The sequence below is a fragment of the Desmodus rotundus genome, chromosome 4, assembly GCF_022682495.2.
Source record: "Desmodus rotundus isolate HL8 chromosome 4, HLdesRot8A.1, whole genome shotgun sequence".
In the NCBI taxonomy this organism is placed as follows: Eukaryota; Metazoa; Chordata; class Mammalia; order Chiroptera; family Phyllostomidae; genus Desmodus; species Desmodus rotundus.
The window spans coordinates 132024092-132046574 of record NC_071390.1 but is presented as its reverse complement, the minus strand read 5'-3'; the positions used below and the strand labels follow the sequence as shown (position 1 = coordinate 132046574).

The 22483-nt window shown below is 39.0% G+C and overlaps 1 protein-coding gene across 3 annotated transcripts in view; it reads right to left on the bottom strand.

Moving 5' to 3' along the window:
• FRAS1 (Fraser extracellular matrix complex subunit 1) overlaps positions 1-22483 on the bottom strand; it is a 423027-nt gene that overhangs the window by 89761 nt on the left and 310783 nt on the right. For all 3 annotated transcript variants that reach the window (XM_024577139.4, XM_053922841.1, XM_045184911.3), the window contains exons 33-38: positions 21556-21670; positions 19867-20004; positions 17796-17828; positions 9125-9256; positions 7929-8054; positions 5276-5523 (exon numbers count right to left, since the gene is read on the bottom strand). In XM_024577139.4, the coding sequence (XP_024432907.2) occupies positions 5276-5523; positions 7929-8054; positions 9125-9256; positions 17796-17828; positions 19867-20004; positions 21556-21670 (792 nt within the window). The remainder of the gene's footprint in view (positions 1-5275; positions 5524-7928; positions 8055-9124; positions 9257-17795; positions 17829-19866; positions 20005-21555; positions 21671-22483) is intronic.

The following is a 22483-nucleotide window of genomic DNA, read 5'->3' as shown; positions in this document are numbered from 1 at the left end:
GTGACAAAGCAATACCATTTCAAACTGCCTGAAAATCCCAGTAGTTATTCCTCCTAAAACACCTCTTTGATAATCTCTTTTTTCAAGAGTAGCTCAAGATAACAGTGGGGAAATTCACTTTCGGGGAATGGTGCAAGACAAAGAGTCGCCCTATTGTTACTGTAAGAGCCGCACAGGGTTTTGTTTGCGTTACCAGCATCTAGTGACGACCAAAACATGGTCAGAGACACAAGTCATCTTTCTAAAACACAGTTGCAGCCTTCTTCTAGAGTTTCTAAGGACGATTTTCTTTTCAGAAACGGGTAAAATTCCCTTATGACATATAATGCAATGATAATACAAAGGAAATTCTGCAAAACAGAAAGAATGGAAGTTACTTAGCTCAGCCAACGACTCCCTTTAATGTTCAACATGATAAAATTTTTAGTTTAGTGGAATTTAGAGAATCTTACAGTTTTCATTCTATCGGACCTGAAAAGACCGTTTCCTTCCCCTTCTCTGTTGCTTTTTGGGAAATAAAATTGGCTTTCTGTGTTTCTACACGGACAAAAATGGAATGTCTTAGTTAACAATTTCCTCTTTCTTCAAGGATATTTTTGGAAATAGCTACAAGGTAGGCGGCATGTTTCTGGAGAGTTTTCCTCAGTCATTCATCTTTTAGAGCACTTGATGTGAACACAGGGCACTTTACCCTCAGCCACGGCAACAATGAAGATAAATACCGCATAGCTCAGTGTGCTCTCAAACGCAAATGTTCGAGGCTCTACCGTGCAGTTAGAGGCGGCGCTGGGTCAGAAACGTGAGCATGGATGCGTGATTGGGGCAGCAGGTTGTAACCAGCTCCCATTTCTAGCCCCAGAGGCCTTTTTAAGTTGGCCTCTCAGAGTCTCAAGGGAAGATCCCAGAACTTCCCATATTTCCTCATATCACTTGCCACCGGCAAGGAAGGAAACTCAAATTCATTAAAGCGGCCAAACTTCAGAAAATTTCCCTTAACTTTATACTTTGAAACTTTCTCTATTTTTCCACATGTGTTGTCAAATACAATATGCAGGCTTCCAAAATACAACCTTCTAAATTACTGTGAGTACTCCCTGAAAGAGGATTTTTAAGACAGATGAGAGTTCTAAGTATCGTCTCCAGGACAGTGATAAACCACAGAAAGACAGAGCTCCCGGCTCCTGGTTAGAAGCATCTTCTAAATTCCTCATCGGCAAGTTTGGTGCAGAAATACTTTTTTCATGTCAGGCACATCTTATTATAATGTTTCAACTCTCAAATGACTCCTGGGCTTGAAAAAGTATGAAATCAGCTAGATTTTTTCCCTCTGAAAATGCTGCTATAATTTAAAGAAACTACTATTTTGGGAAATCCAATACACTGTGGGTACAAAAATTTGTAAGAACCTGGAGCTTGTTCTCATGTAAATTTCCTACTTCTTTAAGACCTTAGCCTTTTTGTATTAATTTGTTTTTTCATTTTCTTCTTCCTATTTATAAATCTGTTGTCTTGTTGACTCAACACGAGAACTAGAACTTTGATAATTAGTATTTGTCTAGTGTTTCTCCTTTATCCTGTCCCTGGGTCCATCATTACCTTGGATCTTGTTACTCATTTCCTTGAATTTCATAATATAGTTTGATATATTGCTACAAAGAATTTTCATTGTTTTTATTCTTATGAAAAGGGAGTTAGACTATCCTCTTATAGGATCTATTTTTCTTTTTATATAATATCAGACTGCTAGGACCCATCAATATTGTTTGTGTAGCAATAATTCATCTGTTTTCAGTGTTCTCTAATATTCCCCAGGGTAAATGTTCTACAAGGTACCTGTTATCCTGGTGATGGGCATTTGACTTGTTTCAATATTTTTGCTATCACAAATGATATTGCTATGAACATTCTTACGTACATTCTTTTGGTGTGAATTTCTCTTGGATAGGAATCTAGGAGTAAAATGGTTAAGGTATATGACATTCATCCTCACAAGACAATGCCAAACTCTTTTCCAAAGTGCTCATTCCAGTCACACTTCCACCAGCAAAGTAAAAAACCTCCTGCAGACCCATTACCTCCCCAACACTTGCTGTTGTCAGATTTTAAAATTTCTCCCAATTGAATTGGTATAAAATGATATGTAGCCATATTTTGCTTTTCCTAGTGACAAAAAGCTATCTCTTCTTAGATTTATTGGCTCTGTGCATTCATCTTCTAAAATTCCTGTTAAAGTCTCTTGTCCATTTTGCTATCAGATTATCTTTTTCTTATTGATTTGCACACGTTCTTTATCTTTTCTTTGTTATTTTTGGTTATATGTGTTGCAAATATCTTTGTTCAATTTTTGACTTTTCTGTTTTCTGTATTTATGGTGTGTTTTGGGAAACATACATTTAATTTTAATATAGTCAAATGTATCAATCTTTTCTTTAGAGTTAGCTTTTTTTTCACTTCTAGTTTAAGAAATTTTTCCCTTTCCCTATATCCTGAAAAGAATTATAAAGTTTTCCTTATGACATTTAAGTATGTACTTGATTTGCCTGCAGTTAATATCTGTGTAGGGTATGAGGAAGTGGTACAAGTTCTTTTGTTTTTCCATATGGATACTCATGTTGTGCAGATCCATGTTTTAAATAGTTCCTCCTGTCTCCACAGAGCTGGCTTGCTTAATTATGGCACCATATGTAGGTCGGCTCTGGACTCTCCAGGATATTCCTGTGCTACACTGCTTTAAATAGTCAGCTTTATAATAAACCCAGACACCTGGGAGGGCAAGCACCTGCCCCCCATTATTCTTTTTCAGAATTTTGGCCCTTTGTTCTTCCTTATATATTATAGAATCAGCTTATCAAGAGCCACAAAAAGTCTAGTGGACTTTTGAGTGGATATCAGCTGCATAGAAAGATCCCTTTGTGGGAGAATTAGTATCATTTTGATACTAAATTTTCTTATTCATGACTATGGCAAATGCATAATTTACTTAGTGCTTTTTAAAATGTCTGTCAGCAAAGTGTTTTAATATTCTCTGTAGAAGTACTACCTGGTTTTTGTTAGATTTTGTATAGTGGACAGGATTTTTGTAATGCTGTTATAAGCGGTATCATCTTTTCAGTTATATTTACTTGCTATTTTTTGCTTATGTTTAGCAGTGCTGTTGCTTTGTTAATCTCCTGTCTGGCCTCTTGGTAAATTCTCCTTTTATTTCTAATACTTTGTCAAGATTCTTTTGGATTTTCTTTATAGTCAGTCACGGCATTAATTATTCCTAGAACTTACATATCTTTTGTTACATTTATTTCCAGATACGTGTTATGCAGTATCATTACAGATGGTATCATATTTTGAATTATTGTAGTTTTGGCTGGTACATATCAACACTATTAACTTTTTAAGATGAATCTTATATCATCCTCCCCATATCATAGATGAGAAAAACTGAGCCCTAGAGAGTGAAGTAATTTGCTAAGGGTTGCTATGCTAGTAAGTGGTGAGCTTGGATTGAAAGCCATCTTTTCTAACTACAAAATCCATTGCATCCCTCCCCCGCTTGTTTACTTGCAGTGCACAGCAAATGTATAAAAGAAAGCCCCATTAATAAGCAAATCACACAAAATCCCATTTATGCCTTTTGTCTTCCTGACATCTAATTAATGAACTCTAATTACAAGCAGACTCACCTGCTCCTTTTCCTTTATATTCTGCTTCATTTATGACCATATTTCACAAGGCTTTTCCAACCTTTCTGGATGTCCTTTCTGGAACTCACTAACTAAGCATATCTGGAGAAATTTTCCCCATTACACTAGGTATAAAATTCTTCTATAGCCCCCAGAGAAAGTAAGTATGTGCCTTAGCTAAGTCTTTAAGATAGGCTATGCTTTCAGCAGGCTAGGATAGTTCTTTTGGAGTCTTTCTGCTCTCGTGGGTAAATTCACGTTCAATTTCTGAAAACACACGTTCGGTGGCCAATGGGCTTGCATTTTAATATGCAGCTTATAACAGGCAGTTAATGGGCAGGAACTGCTCCTGGAGTGCAATTTTGGTCTGTCACACATTTTTCAAGCCTTAGTGATCTATTGATTAATTCTGTATTCATACACTTTTATGAATTCACAAGTTTCATAAAAGTCAAGACCATAACTGATGGTAAAAATCACCTGTCAACTAAAAACAAAAAAGACTACAGAATCAAAGCTGGTCGGAACCGTAGCGGCCCCGTGAGAAGAGTCAGGGTGGAATGCTGTTTCCCATCGTTTGAGGAAAGACAGTGAGAGGGGAAAATCTGTGCCAGGGCAATTGAAGAAACGGTTCCCAGGCCAGCGCTTCCTCTTTCATGCCGCTGCTCAGGACTAGATTTTATAGCCAGACCCTTCAGCCCAGGAAAGGATTACTTAAGACTATACAGTGGTTCTTTTTTTTCTTAAAGGCCAGGTCATTGGTTGGAATTTTAATACCAAAAATGACTACCATTCAGATAATCATTCTTATTTTCAAGGCATTTGTCAAATTGTCTCATTATTATGTTTACATAGCAAGTTTGTATCTATTCACAACATACATAATTGAAAAGTAAAATGAATTATCCTCATCATCCTTAGTGCCAGAGGTAAACTCAAAGAAAGAAGACGAGTTTAATCAACGAGGATCGCTTATCAAGTTAAGGCCAAATGAGAAAAAAAAGCCAAACCTAGAGTTCCTGAACTTATCCTTGGTCCCCTAACCACCCTGATCCTCTTGGGGCGTGGAATGAAGGGTGAGTCAGAACTCTTGCCAAGGAAATCTGGCAGACAGGCACCACCAGACGGGCGTGCCGACTTCTGCCTAGAGCCGAACCCAAGACAAAAGCCGGTGAAAAGTGGGCTTTCTCTCAGAAAAGTGGGCCATGAAATACCATGACCTGTTGTTAGTCACTGATCAGGTTAAGTTCCTCTAAAATGCTCTTTCCGTGACATTGTCACCTGAAACACGTTATGGATGGAACTTAAAATAGGGGTGCCTGGGCTTTTCAGTCCCCGGCACTGTTTCCTCTTGAACGTCACCCAGCCCCACACAGGCTCGCTGTGTTTTCAGGAAGGTTTGCTCGTTCACTTGTCTGTTCGTGAGACAGCGAGAGCAGTTGGAATAAAGAGCGTGACCATTCCTCAGAGTAGAACTAGAGGGCAGTCGAGGAGAGAATTCTTTCTGTGGCCACATACGGAAGCCCCAGGGCATCGCTCTCTAGCCAGCCCGGTCGGAGGGTGCAGTGGCGAACGAGAGGACAAGTGTGAGCACTTACGACGTAAGCGAGGTGTGATCTAGTGATTACGGCTGTGCTTTTGCTAGCAACGGTGAGGCTCAGTGAGGCACCAGTAGCCAGCCGAGGCCCTCGGTCCCCTGACAGTGACACCTCCACTCTCACTTCCACGGTTGTCACGGAGATGCCATCTGTGACGGAGATCTCCATGCTGTCCTCCCGGGCAGAGGAGCCATCATGTAGATACCGCAGAACACTTTTCTCAATATCCTCATATGTGAAAGTGTCACCTTTCAAGAATAAAACAAATTACAAAACCAATTACTTCTGGGAATGACGCTTTTCATTCATATAAAACCTTTGATCTTAGGATTTCAAAGTACAATATATATAGGATCATAAACTCTGGGAGATGTAAGCTAATTAGTCCAGCCACCCACCCAATACAGGATTCCCTTTGCACTACTTTTGAAAAAGGTATTTGGCTTGTCCTTCAACACTTCTCAAGGTGGGAGCCTCACTCTTTTACAAGGTGGCTCATTCCACGAAAGGCAGTTCTAATTTTTTTAAATCTGCCTCTATAAGATCCCTTCATCACTCTTAGTTCTGCAGAATAAAGGACAAACCTCTATTGTTTATAATAGTCCTTCTAGTACCTGATCTTGATACTGAAAAGTTTTTGAAAAAGAAAATAAATTATGCTTAATGAACCTGCAAGAGGTCTCTGTTTTAATTGAGAGTATAACATTTTTTTAATTTAAAGATATCTAAAAATTTAAAAATATACTTGAAGTTAGAAACTCAAAGTATATGTGAATTATGTAGCTTTGATATGTATTATGTAAAAAAAGTTTCAAGGTCATACCAATTTAGGGAAAAATAGAGTTAAACAAAATTTAAAATTAAAAACTTTTAAACTGCAGGACTTATTAGAATTTTAGAATCTTAAAAGAAATGCTTTTATTGATTTTTTTAGAGAGAGGAAGGGTAAGAAAGAAAGAGAAAAAGAGAGAGACATCAACTTGTTGCAATCGTTCACACACCCATTGGCTGACTGCTCTCAGTGCCCTGCCCGGGATGGAGCCTGCAACCTTGGCCTATCAGGACAATGCTCTAACCAACTGAGCCACCTGGCCAGGGCCAAATTTTAGAATCTTTAATTAAAGCTTCTTAAAATTCGTCCCTGGCTGGTGTGGCTCAGTTGTTGGGAGTACGTCCTGTACACCAAAAGATTGTGGGTTCGACTCCTAGTCAGGACACATATCTGGGTTGTGGGTTTGATCCCCTATTGGGGCACATTTGGGAGGCAACCAACTGATATCTCTCACATCGATGACTCTCTCTTTCTCTCTCAAAGCAATGAAAAAAAATGTCCTCGGGTAAGGATTAAAGCTTCTCCAAATTGTTTGATCACGGAGCCCTTTTTATGAGAAATGCTACTTTGTGCCAAGGGTCCCAACAATTTCACAGAGCACAGCTGAGGCATTGGTCTTCTTGGATGTTACATTCAACTCTATTTCCTGATAGGTTATTGACTCTCATAACTGGCGTTATGTAATTAAACTAAAGAATTTATTCATTTTCTGAATTAGTCTTCTAAGCCTTCTCTTTCAACATCGGGTTATGGTGATTTGCTGGTGCTAGTGGTATTGTGCTTAAAAAGGTACTAAAACTAGTAAGTTTATTATAGTACATTAAAAAGAATATTTTACAAACATCTTTGGATCTCACATGTTAGTTACACAAATATAGGTAAAATACAATGTTAACAAAAACTATGCTATAGCTATTATGCTCCTAAAGTAGTTCACTTGGGATACGAGAAATCTATTCTAATAACCCTTCTTTTGTTCAGTAAGTTTTGAAAAAATGAACTTTGTGACTCCCAGATGCCTACTGGTTTTCTCACAAATTCAATCTACCTTCAAGGTCAAAGACTTTCCCTCCTGCCTCTGTAGGGATAGTCAGAATAATGCATCATTACATGATAACTAGGAATTATATAAAGGCTTTGAGAAAGTGCAGATTGTCGGAATAAGCATGTAGCATCCCAAGGTAATAACTTTCAAAGGGATAATATTTACTTTGATAATATCTACTTTGATAAGGGGTGACTATTAAAAACTACATTTAGTTACATTCTTTGTGCTTTCCTGTTCTTTCTAAACAATCAATATGTGTTATTTTTATAACTGAAGAAAGTGCAGTAAATACTATTTTAAAAAGCTGGTCACATTACCGCACAGCTATATCTCATAAATACTAGTTTAAAAATGTGTTCCCTTTTTTATGGATGTATATGCAAGTAGCCTACACAATCAGAGTCACAGCACTATAAATACTGTGAAGATTTACCTACCATAGTAAGGTAAACAAATTCATGTCCATGAACAACCCATGGGAAAGTAGCAGCTGACAACTCATATGAGGTTGTTCTCAATGTCTTTACTCCAGGTTTCAGAAATCAACCAATTTCACCTACAATCTGAGGAAACAGCTTCACAGTTTTGGGCATGGGAGGTGGCACAGAGAAAGAAGTCCCAAATATTTCAGCTGATGGACTAAACACTGAAGGTCTTTTCCTTTCTAAGTATCTCCTCATAGTTTATCCCACAAAATTGCTGACTGAGACACATAAAACAGACTGTAGAGCAAGAAGTCCCCCCAGTAGGTCAACGACAGAGCCAGCAGCTACCTGTGGCCATCGGCCCTCGGAACCCAGCGGCGTCCTTGAGGAGCGTGCCATGCTGCGGAGGTTTCCGAAGCTCAAACAGGAGATCTCCAGGCTCTGTCTCAGTGTCTCTTACTACCAACCGAAGTCCTGCAGGCAGGAGAATAAAGCATGGTGAGAAGGCATGTACATTAAAAACTGTATTCTCTGTATACATTAAAGCCACCGGCCAGCCTGGAAGCCATGTTGTGGGGAATTTGAGTTACGAGAAAGCACCTGTATATCCAATCAGCCACAGAGGAGTGAAAACTGATAATACAGTCAATTCCCATATTACAAGTAGGTTCTTCTACAAGTTAAGTTATAAGTAGGTAGTTCTGAATTCAAAATGCTTTTTTTGAATTCAGAACTACCATACAAATAAAAGTAAGGAAATCCATGAAAAAGTCAGTCCTGCCTGGCTAGTATAGGTTTTCTTTCAGAAAATACTCCTAGAAACTGTTTCTGTTTTTCGTTGTTTCTTCCCTTCTTCTTTCTAAGAATCTATATAAGGACCAAGTTATTTTAATGATGGCTGCTCCAGCACTGGAGTGAAAAGTAGGGTAAAAGTAACACTTGGCTTGTTTGTAAGTGGATGATAACTAATTTTAGGCCAATACCCACACGTAGAAACTGGATAAGGACCTGTAGTGCACGCCCAACAAAAATCACAATACCCACTATTTGCCCCTACTGTGCAATGTTCTTGGTAGTGGAATACACTTCTAAAGAGTGAGTATAGTAATAGGTAAGTCAAATCCCATACAAAAAGAGTTAGTGGGCCAACACTAACTCTTCACAACTGCTGAAGGTTATTGTGATCTGTCATTTCTCCTGGTCCTCTTTATTTTCTAGTTAAGAAATAAAGGAAATCATTGAAACAGCTCCCCTCTATTCACTCTGCTACTTTTTATTTTAGTGATGCCAGCAAATCAATCTCCTGGAGGCTGGAAAATAAATTCTGTGTTGTAGTCCATCACTGAGCATTGGCCTCTCAAGGGTCTATTTCCTTCTCTTTTCATGGAAATGGACAGAGGGGAGGACACAGATGAGGATGCAAGCAACTTCTGGAAGAGGACGGCATCACATTTTGGTAACCTTCAAGAGGTTTGAACAGGGACTGTTGCTAAACTATGGCTCCATTCCCAAAGCCATGTTTCTTTCGGGCTCCCAGTTCTTACCCACAGAAGTGCTGCCTCCTGGGCTGACCTCAAGCAGCGGAGCTGTGACCTGGAACGCTGGCGGGCGCCGATCAGAGGGAACTAAGTGAATGGTGAGGGCCGTCTCCGGACTCGTGTGCTCTCCATCCGAGACTGGAAACAGTACACATGCACACACGTAAGTCTCCTGTAGCCTGGTCACCTGCAGGCTATTTCCATCCATGTGTGGTCAGAAGTTTTTTGGATTACCTTCACACTTTGTAGTGATGTTTACACATGGAAAAGGTAAGCAAGCAAGATGCTGCAGGCTGTTCTAACAAAACTTTCTATGGGATAACAAAAAGGTAAAGGGCCCTAACAGCAAGTTCATTCGAAAAAGCAAGTTTCACAACAAGGTGATATTGATAAACAGTGCAAAGAAAAGTAATGCAAAATTTGCACCCTTACATGGTGTTGGTAAAGGCTTTTATTGATTTATTTTTCAGGTAAGTTCATTCTTCCAAAGTTTCAGAAATATTTTTTCCAAGAAATGTCTTTTAGAAATGACATGTCTATGTCTCATTACAAAATAACTTTTGAACAGGACCGAAAATGTCCATATAAACATCTCTCACAGCATTTGTTTGGAAGTCAGAGACCTATTTTTACTTGGTCATTATGCGCAATGTGATAAACGGAAGACACCTTTGTGAACAAAACAGTGACTTTAAGATTTTACTTCCCTGGATTATCTGGGATTATCCAGTGAATACTGATCGCCTGAGGGAAATGAAAAGTCGAATTGCCTGATCGGAGACTCTTATTTCCACTTTCCCAGGATTTACCTCACTCTCCCTTCTCTGAAAGCCAGTAGGAATACTGTACCACCAACTCATCAGTGTGTTATCTGTAGTGGCAATTGAGAAAACTGTCTTATTGATAATTTTAAATGTGTGGTATGCTTGTATACGGGTTGGTTATAAGAAACTGGTTCCCTTTTTCACTTTCTTCTGGACTTAGGAACAGTCGGTAGGAACCTGACCAGTACTTTGTAAAGTAGAGCATTGTTCAGGGAGTCCTCGTAGTGGCCCCATTCAGATTTCAGATTTCTCTTTCCTTCAGAATTGATCTAAAAAACAAGACTGGCTTTTACAGGGTGCATTCCATGTCCAAGAGAAGTCCAGAAATAGCCCTACTAAAGGATGGAAGACATCAGCCCTGTAGGAATGAAGGCTCTGTGGCTCTGGCCATTCGATCAAAGGCCAAAATTATTGCCTCTGATCCTTCACTGATGCTCAGTCTTCTCTCCGGATCATCAAAGATAAGACAGATGATTCTTAACTTTTGGGGGCTTGTGGAGAAACATGCAAAGTTTTCATAAATTTCAGTCAATTCAGAATTCTCTGACATCCCTATAATCTAAATTAAAAAACCCCTTTGTTAAATAATAATACATAATAGCAAACTATAATTTTAATTTTTTCTATGTTTTACATTTATTTTATTTGTAAGTGGGGGAGCTTCAGGGAGCCTTCAACATCCACGCTTTACAGAAGAGGAAAGAAAAGGCCCTAAAACTTCAGAACTTTGGTCCTGTCACACAGCTGTCTGTATGAGCAAGGCATACCTTGGCCTAAGTAAATGGAAGAAAGCTGTTTTCCTGGTACCTACACATAACAAGAAAATATATCATGTGGGTACAGGGTTTTGCAAGTAAACATGAGAACTTTCAATCTAAATGTTAGCAATTACACGTCCAGCCCTCTTTTTAAGCAGTGTTTCTGATTTCTTTGAGAAACACTCAAACTGCCCCTTTGGGCCAGATACTTCTGGTGGGCACCATTCACCTGGCATGTTTTCCTTGCTTAGGACAGTTCTGCAGAGTATCTCTGCTTGACTTGAAGCAGCCAGGTCAGGAATATCAGCTTGCCTTCTTACCTTAGTTGATTGCCTGAATTAGCTGTTCATTGCCCTATGAATTAAATGTCAGGGTGCGGGCTTGTTGCCGCTTTAGTTAGTATGTTCCTATTTTAAAGTTCTGTCTCACAAAACTCTCCTAAGAGATGGCCAGATTCCCAAAGTTTTTCTTCTTAAAAAAAGGAACCTCTCATACTCTGCACAACAATTAACTCAAAATGCATCATAGACCTAAATGTAAAACACAAAACTACAAAATGCCTAGAAGATAACATAGGAGGAAACCTAGATGACCTTGGGTATGAAGATGCCTTTTTATAGAAGACCAAAGACATGATTCATGAAAGAAATAATTGATAAGCTGGACTTAGTCAAAATTAAAAACTGCTCTGTGAAAGATAATGTCCAAAGAATACAAGGACAAGTCACAAAATGGTAGAAAATATTTGCAAAAGACATGTATGATAAAGGACTCTTACCCAAAATGTACGAAGAACTCTTAAAACTCAACAGTAAGAAAACAAACAATCTTATTTAAAAATGAGCCAAAGACTTTAACAGACACCTCACCAAAGAAGATATAAAGGTGGCAAATAAGCAAATGAAAAGATGCTCCTCATCATATGTCAGCAGGGAAATACAAGTTAAAACAATAAGAAGATACCCTACATATCAATTAGAATGGCCAAAATCTGGGGCACTGAACACATCAAATGCTGGTAAGGAGGTAAAGCAAAGGGAACTCGCACACGTTGCTGATGTGAATGCAAATGGCATGGCCACTGTGGAACGTGGTTTGGGGGTTTCCTACAAAACTAAACACACTCCTACCATATGACCCAGCAGTTGCACTCTCTGGTGTTTACCCCCAAAAGCTGAAAACCTAGGTCCACACAAAACCCTGCACGCAGATGTTTACAGCAGCTTTTTTCCTAACTGCCAAAACTTGGAAGCAATCAAGATGTCCTTTCCTGGGTGAATAGATAAATAAACTATGGTACATGAAGGCAATAAAATATTACTCAGCACTAAAAAGAAATGAATTACCAAGCCATGAAGACACAGAGGAATCTTATGTATATTTACTAAGAGAAGCAAGGCAATTTGAAAAGGCTATATACTATATGATTCGAACTCATGATATTCTGAAAAAGGCAAAATTATGAAAGACAATTAAAAAATACTGGTTGCCAAAGCAGGGAGGTGGAGTGGTAGACCGAAGAACAAACAGCACAAAGGATTTTTAGGGCAGTATATACACTCTATCTATCCATCTATATGAGGAGGGATAAATGTCATACATTGGTCCAAACCCACGGAATGTATAACACCATGAGTGAACCCTAAAGCAAACTATAGACTTTGGGTGATTCTGATTGTTTCGATGTAGGTTCATGCTTGGTGTAAAAATGTACCATTCAGGTGAGCGATACTGAGAGTGGGAGAGGGTGTGCTGTTCATGGGTGGGGCTAGGGGGCATAGAAAGCCTTTATACCTTTTTAATTTTGTTGTAAACCAAAAATTGCTCTAAAATTCTTTTTGAAATAAAATTTTAAAACACCACCCAACAATAAAAAAAGGAAACTCAGGCAGAAATAAGATAAATTAAGGTTAACTAAAGGTCCATTTCTTTTATTCTGTAGAATAGGTTCAAGGATCAGTTACCTTTAAGTCCCAAGGAAGTTAATAGTTAACCCCTTCAACTGTTTAAGTTTTCAGATAAAAGTTGAGGCCTGGAAACCAAACTGGCATACTACCGTGATACTTGTTTTACATGACCCACACAGTACACACCAGACTAAACTAAATATCCCAAACTCAGAGTCGGAAACTTGCACGGACATCCTGATGCTACTGTCTACCAGGGGTGGGAATCTGGACAGATTACTTACTGTAATGGCCCTTAGTTCCTCAGCCTTAAAATGCTAAAAATAACATCTGTCCTTACAATATTGCTACAAGGATTAAACAGGACAATTTACATTATAAATTGATTTGGAAAAATGTAAATGCTATAATCTATTATATAACATTACTGATTGTATGAATTATCTAGAACTCTGTCACGAGAAATGAGCTGATACAGGGTTCATAGCCACAATGACACACCAGTCAAAACAACCTTGAGAAACAAGAATAAGCTGGAAACATCATGCTCCCTAATTTGAAACTATATTATGGAGCTATGGTCATCAGAACTGTATGGTATTGGCATAAAACAGACATAGATTAAGACTAGAAATAAGCCCAAACATATGTGGTCAATTAATTTATGACAAAGGAGCCAAAAGTATACAATGGGAAAGGACAGTCTCTTTAAAAAATGGTGTTGGGAAAACTGTATAGCCACAGGCAAAAGAAGGAAACTGGACCACCGTCTGATACTATACACAAAAATTAACTCAAAATTGATTTAAGACTTGAATTGATTGTAAAACCAGGAACCATAAAATTCTTAGAAGAAAACCTAGGCAGTAAGCTCCTTCACATTGGCTGTGCTGATAATTTTTTAGATTTGACACCCAAAGGGGAGGCAATGAAAGAAAAAAACAATTGTCACTACATCAAACTAAAAAGCTTCTGCACAGCAAAGAAAACCACCAACAAACTGAAAAGTCAATCAATGAAATGGAAGAAAATATTTGCAAATCATGTATCTGATAAGGGGTTAATATCCAAAATATATAAAGAACGCATTCAGCTCAATAGCAAAAACAAAAAAAATATGATTAAAAAATTGGTAGAAAATCTGAATAAATGTTTTTCCAAAGAAGACACACATATGATGACCAGGTACATGAAAAACTGTTTACCGGTCTAATTATCAGGGAAACACAAATCAAAACCACAATAAGATATCTCCTCACATGTATCAGAATGGCTATTATCAAAAGCACAATAATTAACAGGTGTTGGTGAAGATGTAAGAAAAAGGGAACCCTGTTGCTGAGAATGCAAACTTGTGTAGCCACCATGGAAAACAGTATGAAGTTTCCTCATAAAATTAAAAACAGAACTACCATATAACCCAGCAATCCCAATTCTGGGTATTTATCTGAAGAAAATGAAAACACTAACTTGAAAAGATATCTGCATCCCCATCTTTACTGTACTATTATTTACAATAGCCAAGGCATGGGAAAAACCTAAGTGTTCATTGATGGATCAGTGGATAAAGGAAATGTGGTATATATAATGGAATATTATTCAGCCATAAAAAGAATTAAATCTTGCCATTTGTGACAGACAACTTGAAGACAAACTATTTGATCTCAAGTATATGTGGACTCTAAAAAAATAAAAAGAACAGATTAGTGGTTGCCAGAGGTAGGGGATAAGAGGTGAGCAAAATGGGTAAAGGCAGTCAAAAAATACAAACTTCCAGGTATAAGAGAAATAAGCTCTGAGGGTGTAATGTATAACATGGTAACTATAGTTAATAATACTGTATTGCATATTTGAAAGTTGCTAAGAGAGTAGATCTTAAAAGTTAAACATGATAGAACACATAAACAAAATGAAAGATTAAAACCATGTAATCATATCAATAGATGCAGAAAAAGCATTTGATAAAATCCAGCACTCATTCATGATAAAAACTCTCAGCAAATTGAGAATAGAGGGAACATACCTCAATGTAATAAAGGCCATATATGAAGAAACCATGGCCAGTATCATACTCAATGGGCAACACTTACAAGTGTTTCTCTCAAGATCAGGAACAAAACAAGGATGTTCCCTTTTACCACTTTTATTGAACATAGTGCTAGAAGTCCTAGCCACCACAATCAGACAAGAAGAAATAAAAGGCACTCAAATTGAAAAGGAAGAAGTAAAACTGTCATTATTTGCAGATGTCATGATAATGTATACAGAGAACACCAAAGATTACACCAAAAAACTACTAGAACCGAGAAATGAATTCAGTAAAGTAGCAGGACACAAAATAAACATAAAGAAATCCGTTGCATTTTTATACACTAATAATGAACTATAAGAAAGGGAAACTAAGAAAGCAATCCCATTTGCAACTGCATCAAAAAAATACCTAAGAATAAATTTAACGAAGGATGTAAAACAAGGGTCCCCAACCTCTGGGCCACGGACTGGTACTGATCTGGGCCTGTTAGGAACAGGGCTGCACAGCAGGAGGTGAACTTGAATTTAATGTGTTTGAATCATCCTGAAACCACCCCCCACCCCAGTTCATGGAAAAATTGTCTACCCAAAACCAGTTCCTGGTGCCAAAAAGGTTAGGTATCACTAATGTAAAAGACCTGTACTTGGAAAATTATAAGACACTGAAGAAGATAGAAATAAGTGGAAGCACACACTGTGTACATGGACAGGAAGAATTAACATTAAAATGCCTACATTATCAAAAGCAATCTACAGATTTAATGCAATTCCTATCAAGATACCAATGGCATATTTCACAGAACTAGAACAAATATTCCAAACGTTTATAAGGAACATTTAAAGATCCTCAATAGGCAACAGCAATCTTGAGAAAGAAGAACACAGTTAGAGATATCATTCTACCTGATATCAAATTATATACAACACCATAGTAGTCAAAACAGCATGGTTCTGGCATAAAACCCAAAATATAGATTAATGTAACAGAATAGACAGCCCAGAAATAAACCCACACCTTTATAGAAATTAATATTTGGCAAGGAGGTAAAAACATACAATGGGGCAAAGAGAGACTATTCAGTAAATGCTGCTGGGAATATTGGACAGATACATGCCAAAAAACCCCCCAAAAAACCCAAAACCTATGAAACTACACCATCTTCTTATACCACACACAAGAACAAACTCAAAATGGATTAAAGGCTTAAATGTAAGACTCAAAACCATGAAAATGCTAGAAGAAAACATAGGCAGTAAAATATTAAACATTTCTTAAAGCAAAGTTTTTTCTGAAATGTCTCCTCAGGCAAGGAAAACAATAGAAAAAAATGAACAAATGGGACTAATCAAATTAAAAAGTTTTTGCACAGCAAAGGAAACCATCAACAAAATGAAAAGACATCAACAAAACAAACAAGCGAGCAAACAGAACTAGAGACATGGAAATAAAGAACAAACTGACAGTGACCAGAGGGGAGGGAGGATAATGTGAGAAATAAGGGGAAGAGTCAAGTCAAGAAACATGTACTAAGGACCCATGGACAAGGACAACGGAGTGGGGAGGCTGAATGGGGGTGGGAGGTGGGTAGTGCAGGGGAGAATAAAGGGGGAAAATGGGAACAATTGCAATTGAACAACAATACATTTTTTTAATGAAAAGACAAGCCACTGTATGGGAGAAATACTTGCCAATAATATATCTGATAAGGGGTTAATATCCAAAATTTATAATACACCGATAAAACTTAACACTAAAATTCCCCCAAACAATCCAATTTAAAAAATGGGCAAAGCTTTGACCCAGCAATTCCGCTTCTGGGATTATACCCTAAGAACCCTGAAACACAAATCCAAAAGAACCTGTGCACCCCAATGTTCATAGCAGCACAATTTACAATAGCCAAGTACTGGAAGCAACCGAAGTGCCCATCAGCAAACGAGTGGATCCAAAAACTATGGTATATTTACACAATGGAATTCTATGCAGCAGAGAGAAAGAAGGAGCTTATACCCTTTGCAACAGCATGGATGAAACTGGAGAGCATTATGCTAAGTGAAATAAGCCAGACGGTGAGGGACAAATACCATATGATCTCACCTTTAACTGGAACATAATCAATAGAAGAAAAAAGCAAACAAAATATAACCAGAGACATTGAAGTTAAGAACAATCTAACAATAGCCAGGGCAGGGGGGGGGGCAGGGACAATGGGAAGAGGGGATTACAAGAACTACTATAAAGGACACATGGACAAAACCAAGGGGGAGGGTGGAGGTGGGGGAGGGAGGTGGGTTGGGCTGGGGTGGGGTGGAGGGATGGGGAGAAAAAGCATACAACTGTAATTGAATAACAATAAAAATTTAAAAAAAAAATGGGCAAAGGACCTGAATAGACACTTCTCCAAAGAGGACATACAGATGGCCAATAGACATATCAAAAGATGCTCAAAGTTGCTAATCATAAGAAAATGCAAGTTAAAACCACAATTGGATATCACATCATACCTGTCAGAATGGCTATCAATAATAAATGCACAAATGACAAGTGTTGTTGAGGATGTGAAGAAAAGGGGCCCTTGTGCACTGCTGGTGGGAATGCAGACTGGTGCAGCCACTGTGGAAAACAGTATGGAGCTACCTCAAGAATTAAAATGGAACTGCCTCATTCCAAAATAACCCAAAACACTGTTATATGCACCCCTATGTTCTTTGCAGTGTTGTTTACAATTGCCAAGATTTGGGAGCAGCCCAAGTGTCCATCAGTAGATGAGTGGATAAAAAAGTTGTGGTACATCTACACAATGGAATATTATTTGGATCTAAAACAGAAGGAAATCTTACATTTTGCAACAGCTTGGATGGACCTGGGAAGTATTATGCTAAGTGAAATAAGCCAGTCAGAGAAAGACAAATACCATATGATCTCAGTTATACGTGGGATCTAATGAACGAAGTAAACAAACAAAATAGAAAGAGAGTTGTAGATACAGAGAGCAGACTGACAGCTGGGAGAGGGAAAGGGGGTTGGCAGGCTGGGTGTAAAAGGTGAAGGGATTAGAAGAAAGCTAAAAGTAATGATGAAGAGAACAAAAAGAAAAGACTAATAAGAAAAAGGAAAAATTCCATTATATAATAAAATTGAGGTTAAAATCTTTACCTGTGAAATGGAATTTCACTGATTCTGGGAGACCTGCAAGAACAGAAGAGAAAAAATCAATGTACTAAACATTTTAGGGTCAGAGACAGATAAGAAAGGTATAAAATATGGGCCAGAGGTTAGAAAAGTAAAGAATGTTTTCATCTAAATTACTATGGTTTTAGGAAAGGCTACCAGGTCATTTGATAATGTTACGTTGAATTTAATGGTGCCAGCACTAATTTTAAGTAACAAAAAGAACCACACAGTGGAATAATTTTATATCTCAGCAGTCAAAGTGATTTATAAGTCATTCGGATCTCATTTTATCAGTACATAAAATCTTACAAATCTGTGAATGTGGGTGATGTCATATATCACCGACAAGGCTCTGGTGGGTAATTCCATTGTAGAATTGAGTGGCGCCTGGGACAATGATTTACACACTGCAACAGTGTGAGAGATTTATCTCGTAGCATTTATCCCGTAGATTATATGGGACAGGACTCTGCTCTCTCTACAAAGGCTCGGGGAACTCAGATGAGTGTAATGGATATGGAAATAACTTCAACCATGGCTGACACGTTTTCTTTCCCTCTAATCCCAGGATATCCGGCATAAAGTAGGGGTTAGAGAACCATGAACATTTGCATGGGCTAATGGTTACCCCGTTACTAAACACTAGGGGATACTCCTTAGAGAAGCAGACTACCCCCACTCTTAGAGATTATCCACTGGAGTAATCATTTCCTAGACAATTGCATTTATATAAATAACGGCAAGTATTACTTTACATGTTGGCCGTAACTTAAAACATAACTCTAAAATTATTTGAACTCATCACAGAAAATTAACAGCTATCCTGTATTAATACAGTTACCATATCAAAATAGTATTTGATATTAATTGTGTTATGTGGTACATATACCTTAAAGATCATAAAGAAACAGGCTTCAAGATGTTTAGGCTCATTCCAAGGCACAGAAATATTTAGGGTAGGAACTCAAAACTCCTGCGTTCTAGTCAGTAGCTTTGATTACTGGGTCGAGAGGAGAGATTAGGGGTGGTAAGGATTGAGGTTACCTTGGCCTAGTGGAACAGCACACACTGGCTTGATTTAGAAATACAGTTTTTCTGTTATTTAGTCCTCTCTTCCTTTAAAAATACGCCTACTGACAAAACCGTGTTTTAATCTCCAAAGGTTGCCTGCATTCTCCATTCCTAATGGGATCTTCCCTGAGGTACTGCAAGATCCTTCTCCTGTACCCCTTTCACCCACGTGCCCATCCACTCTGGCCTCCTTGCAAATCCACTCATATTGCTGCCGTTGAAGAGTTCCTTATGAAAAGCCATCCCCCTAGATCTTGAACTCCCTACCAGGTTCTATTGTTCTTGGGATAAAGATCCAAATCCCTACAGGCCTGCAGTGCCTCTAAGGTCTTGCCTCCCTCCCTCCAGGCCCAATCCTGCTCTGCTCAACCATCCACATCCAGAATGCCACATTCTCTCCCTCCCCAGGGACTCTGCACACGGGGCGTGTGTCCTTTCTTTGGGAATGGGCTCCACCTAAACTATCCCAACACGTATACTTAGACTAGTTAGTTTTTCCCCATCTCTCCAAGGTCAATTCCACCCTGCGGTAGCCTCCACTGAGCCTTCAGTCAAGTTCAGTCTTGTTGCATCTAATTCCACCACTTTTCAGAGCTCTCATCTCATTCTGCAATTAAACATTCATTACTGGGATTATTTATTGAATTCGTCTCTATACTTAGATCCCCAAACTTGCCCAGAACAGGATTTATGTCCCTTTTTACTCACCACTAGATGTCCAAGGCCTCGCTCAGTGATTGCCACATAGTAAGCATAAAATGAAGATTTATTGAAGGTATTCTTGAATGCATGAATAAATTTTTAAAAAGTGATGAACTGAGCCCAAACTACATATTGGCCCACAAGTCTCAAGCTATTCTGGTCAGCTGTAAAACAGTGCCTAGAACTATCTAGGAGGACTACAGAGAGAGTTAGGGTGAGCCTGTCATAAAGATCCACAGAGAACAGCTTGGGTGCCTCAAAAGAGAGAAGAACGCATTACCAGCGAAGGAGAAGGCCATGATCTCCTGGAGGTGGGGCGCTGCTGTGGGAGGCCGGTACATGATTTTGCCCTGGTTAATATCTTCCTGTGTGAAATACCGGATGGGAGAGTGAGGCTGGTCCCTGTGTTCAATGATACCTGAAGAAGAGACTGGGCATGAGCATTAACCGCAGTTCTGGATGGCTAATTGTCACCAGAGCCATCAGCTGCCTGCCCCACTGGTGAGAGTCTTTTATCTTTCAGGAACAGTTGCTCTCAGGTTGCTCTTGGTATGCTATTCTGTTATTCTAGGAAAGCCCAATCTGAAACCCAAACACACTCTTGACTAGGAATCATTGACTATCAACAACAGCGAGACACAAACTACTGCCCCTACCATAGCTTAGACCAGGTAATTCTCCAGAAGTCATAGACGCTGTACCATAATCGTGAGATTCTCTCAACTGAGTTTAAGTTCAAAGGTCAAAGTTATTGAGAAAATAGCACAGATGGGTCCCCTGGTAAAATTTTTCTCAGTCTACTCTTTCTCCTTCAGGAACTCCTTAGTCTCTGTGATGATCTGTGGTGACAGTAACATGGATCTTGATTGTTCTAAGACCTGGTTCTACAATTGTTACTCTGCTTGTGATAAATGCTTTAGGAGCTGCCAGTCTGCCTGTCATTTCTAAATTTTACAGGCACAGAGTTGATGCTGTGATCTTCTTTCATGTCCTATTATCTCTTTCAAAGGAGGATATGCATGAGGCTTGATGTTGGACTGATTCAACTTCTGAAGGGCTGAGAGACAGTCCATTCAGGGAAAGAACATCATCTCTCCCTGGCAACAGAAGGAGAACGACTCCAGCTATGACTCAGATTAAAAAAAGGATGATGACATTTAGACTTTTAATTTCTTTGGATTTTATCAAAGTCTAAAAATTTAATTTTTAGAACTTTTAAAACTTTCTTTTATTTTATCAAAGTCTAAAAACTTATTTTAACTTAATTTTTAGACTTTGATTTCTCTTTGGGAATTTGATAATGTGACAGGCTTACATCTAGGGCAGTGACTGGTCTTGGGAGAGCTGCCTCAGAGACGGAAGCAGAACCGTCATAATAGAAGCTCATCTCCTTCCTACAAGGGACAGCCACATCTCTCCTGGGCACTGGCTTATTAGTCAAACCCAAAGCTCAGAGATCTTAAGGTGAGCACTGGTAGTAGGGGCCCGCCTCTCCTCTGACTGGACTCACCTTTCCATGTGCCCCTACTGGAGTGTGTGTGGCTCAGCCCCCACTGAGCTCTCTGGCAGAACTCCTGTCCTTAGCACATTCTCACTCTGGCCTGCTCACCTGTCCTAACTGTACCAGGGCAGGCTCTGTCCCTACAGCAGTGCCTATGTCTGCGCAGGTGTCTGCCCAGCTCTGCCTATGCAAGGGAGGGGGAGCTCAATCCAGTGGCTAAAGCTATGCACGCTACTCTCTCCAGTACGGCTCTGTTGATGCCAAAGTTGACACGTTCGTCTCCCTTGGTCTGACCACAGTGTCTCTCTTTCTAAATTGGTTCTAAACTCAGGGGATGGGAACATGGGATATCAGTAATTGTTACACCTTAAAATTTTAACAAGTCTAAGCAGACAAAACTCCAGCACTTTTAAGACTGGTCAACAGCTAGAAAACATCACCTAAGAGATCACTGACTGCATATCTTACCTTGATTAGGATGCAGAGGTAGAGTGATGTTGTATATAATCTTTCCACTTGGCTTCTCGGAATTTGCAAAGGAGAGGGAATGAGGCTGAATCACAGTCAGGTCATCTTCCTGAGCCTAGGCAAAGTTTAAGGAGAAAGAGAAAAGGAATGGTGTGATAAAAACAAAAGCCAGAAGCAAAAACTAATCTTATTAAGAAAACAAAAGCAAACTCATTCTGGGCTTTTAAATTAGTCACACATGAAATTTTCTCTGAGGGTCCTAAAGAAGGAGCTGGTGTCTTGCACCATAGATTGGTCCCAGTCCTAGGAAGCTCACAGGGCTATCGAGTCCTCTTCAGGCTTCCCTGCACCCTGACCCTTCTCTCTCCTGCCCTCTGCCCCAAGTTTAATCTGGGAATCCCAATGTGGCCACTTTGCCTCCGTATTGCTCACAGTGATGCATATTTGAAAATGAACCATCACAGCTGGCTATTCTACTGTTCACAGCTGGATTGTGACATTTCTGCTCTTCCAACTTAATGAACTAAGGTTGCATCTGCTAAAAAGTTCCCTCTAACCCCCCAGCTTTACTGATGGGAACTGTGATTTTTTGTTTTTTTAACTGTGATGGTTTCAGAGGACTGAAGATGAACTCAAAAACCAACAGAGACTCATCATTTGAATTGAGATTTAAGAATTATTTGTTTATTAAAGAAAAAAATAAAAGTTAACATTTCTCTTTGCCTCCATTCTACTATTCAAAAGAACCAGATACTGCTTTTCCCTTCTAGTTCTCAGAATCCAATGAAGACACAAGGAAAATTACTCAGAAGGCCAATGCGTATGCAGCAGCCTTTACTATCCATTCACCTGTGTATATCCATCATACACCATCACTGACAACACTCAAAAAAGAGGGGTACAGGGGGAGAGACTCAGTATCTCACGA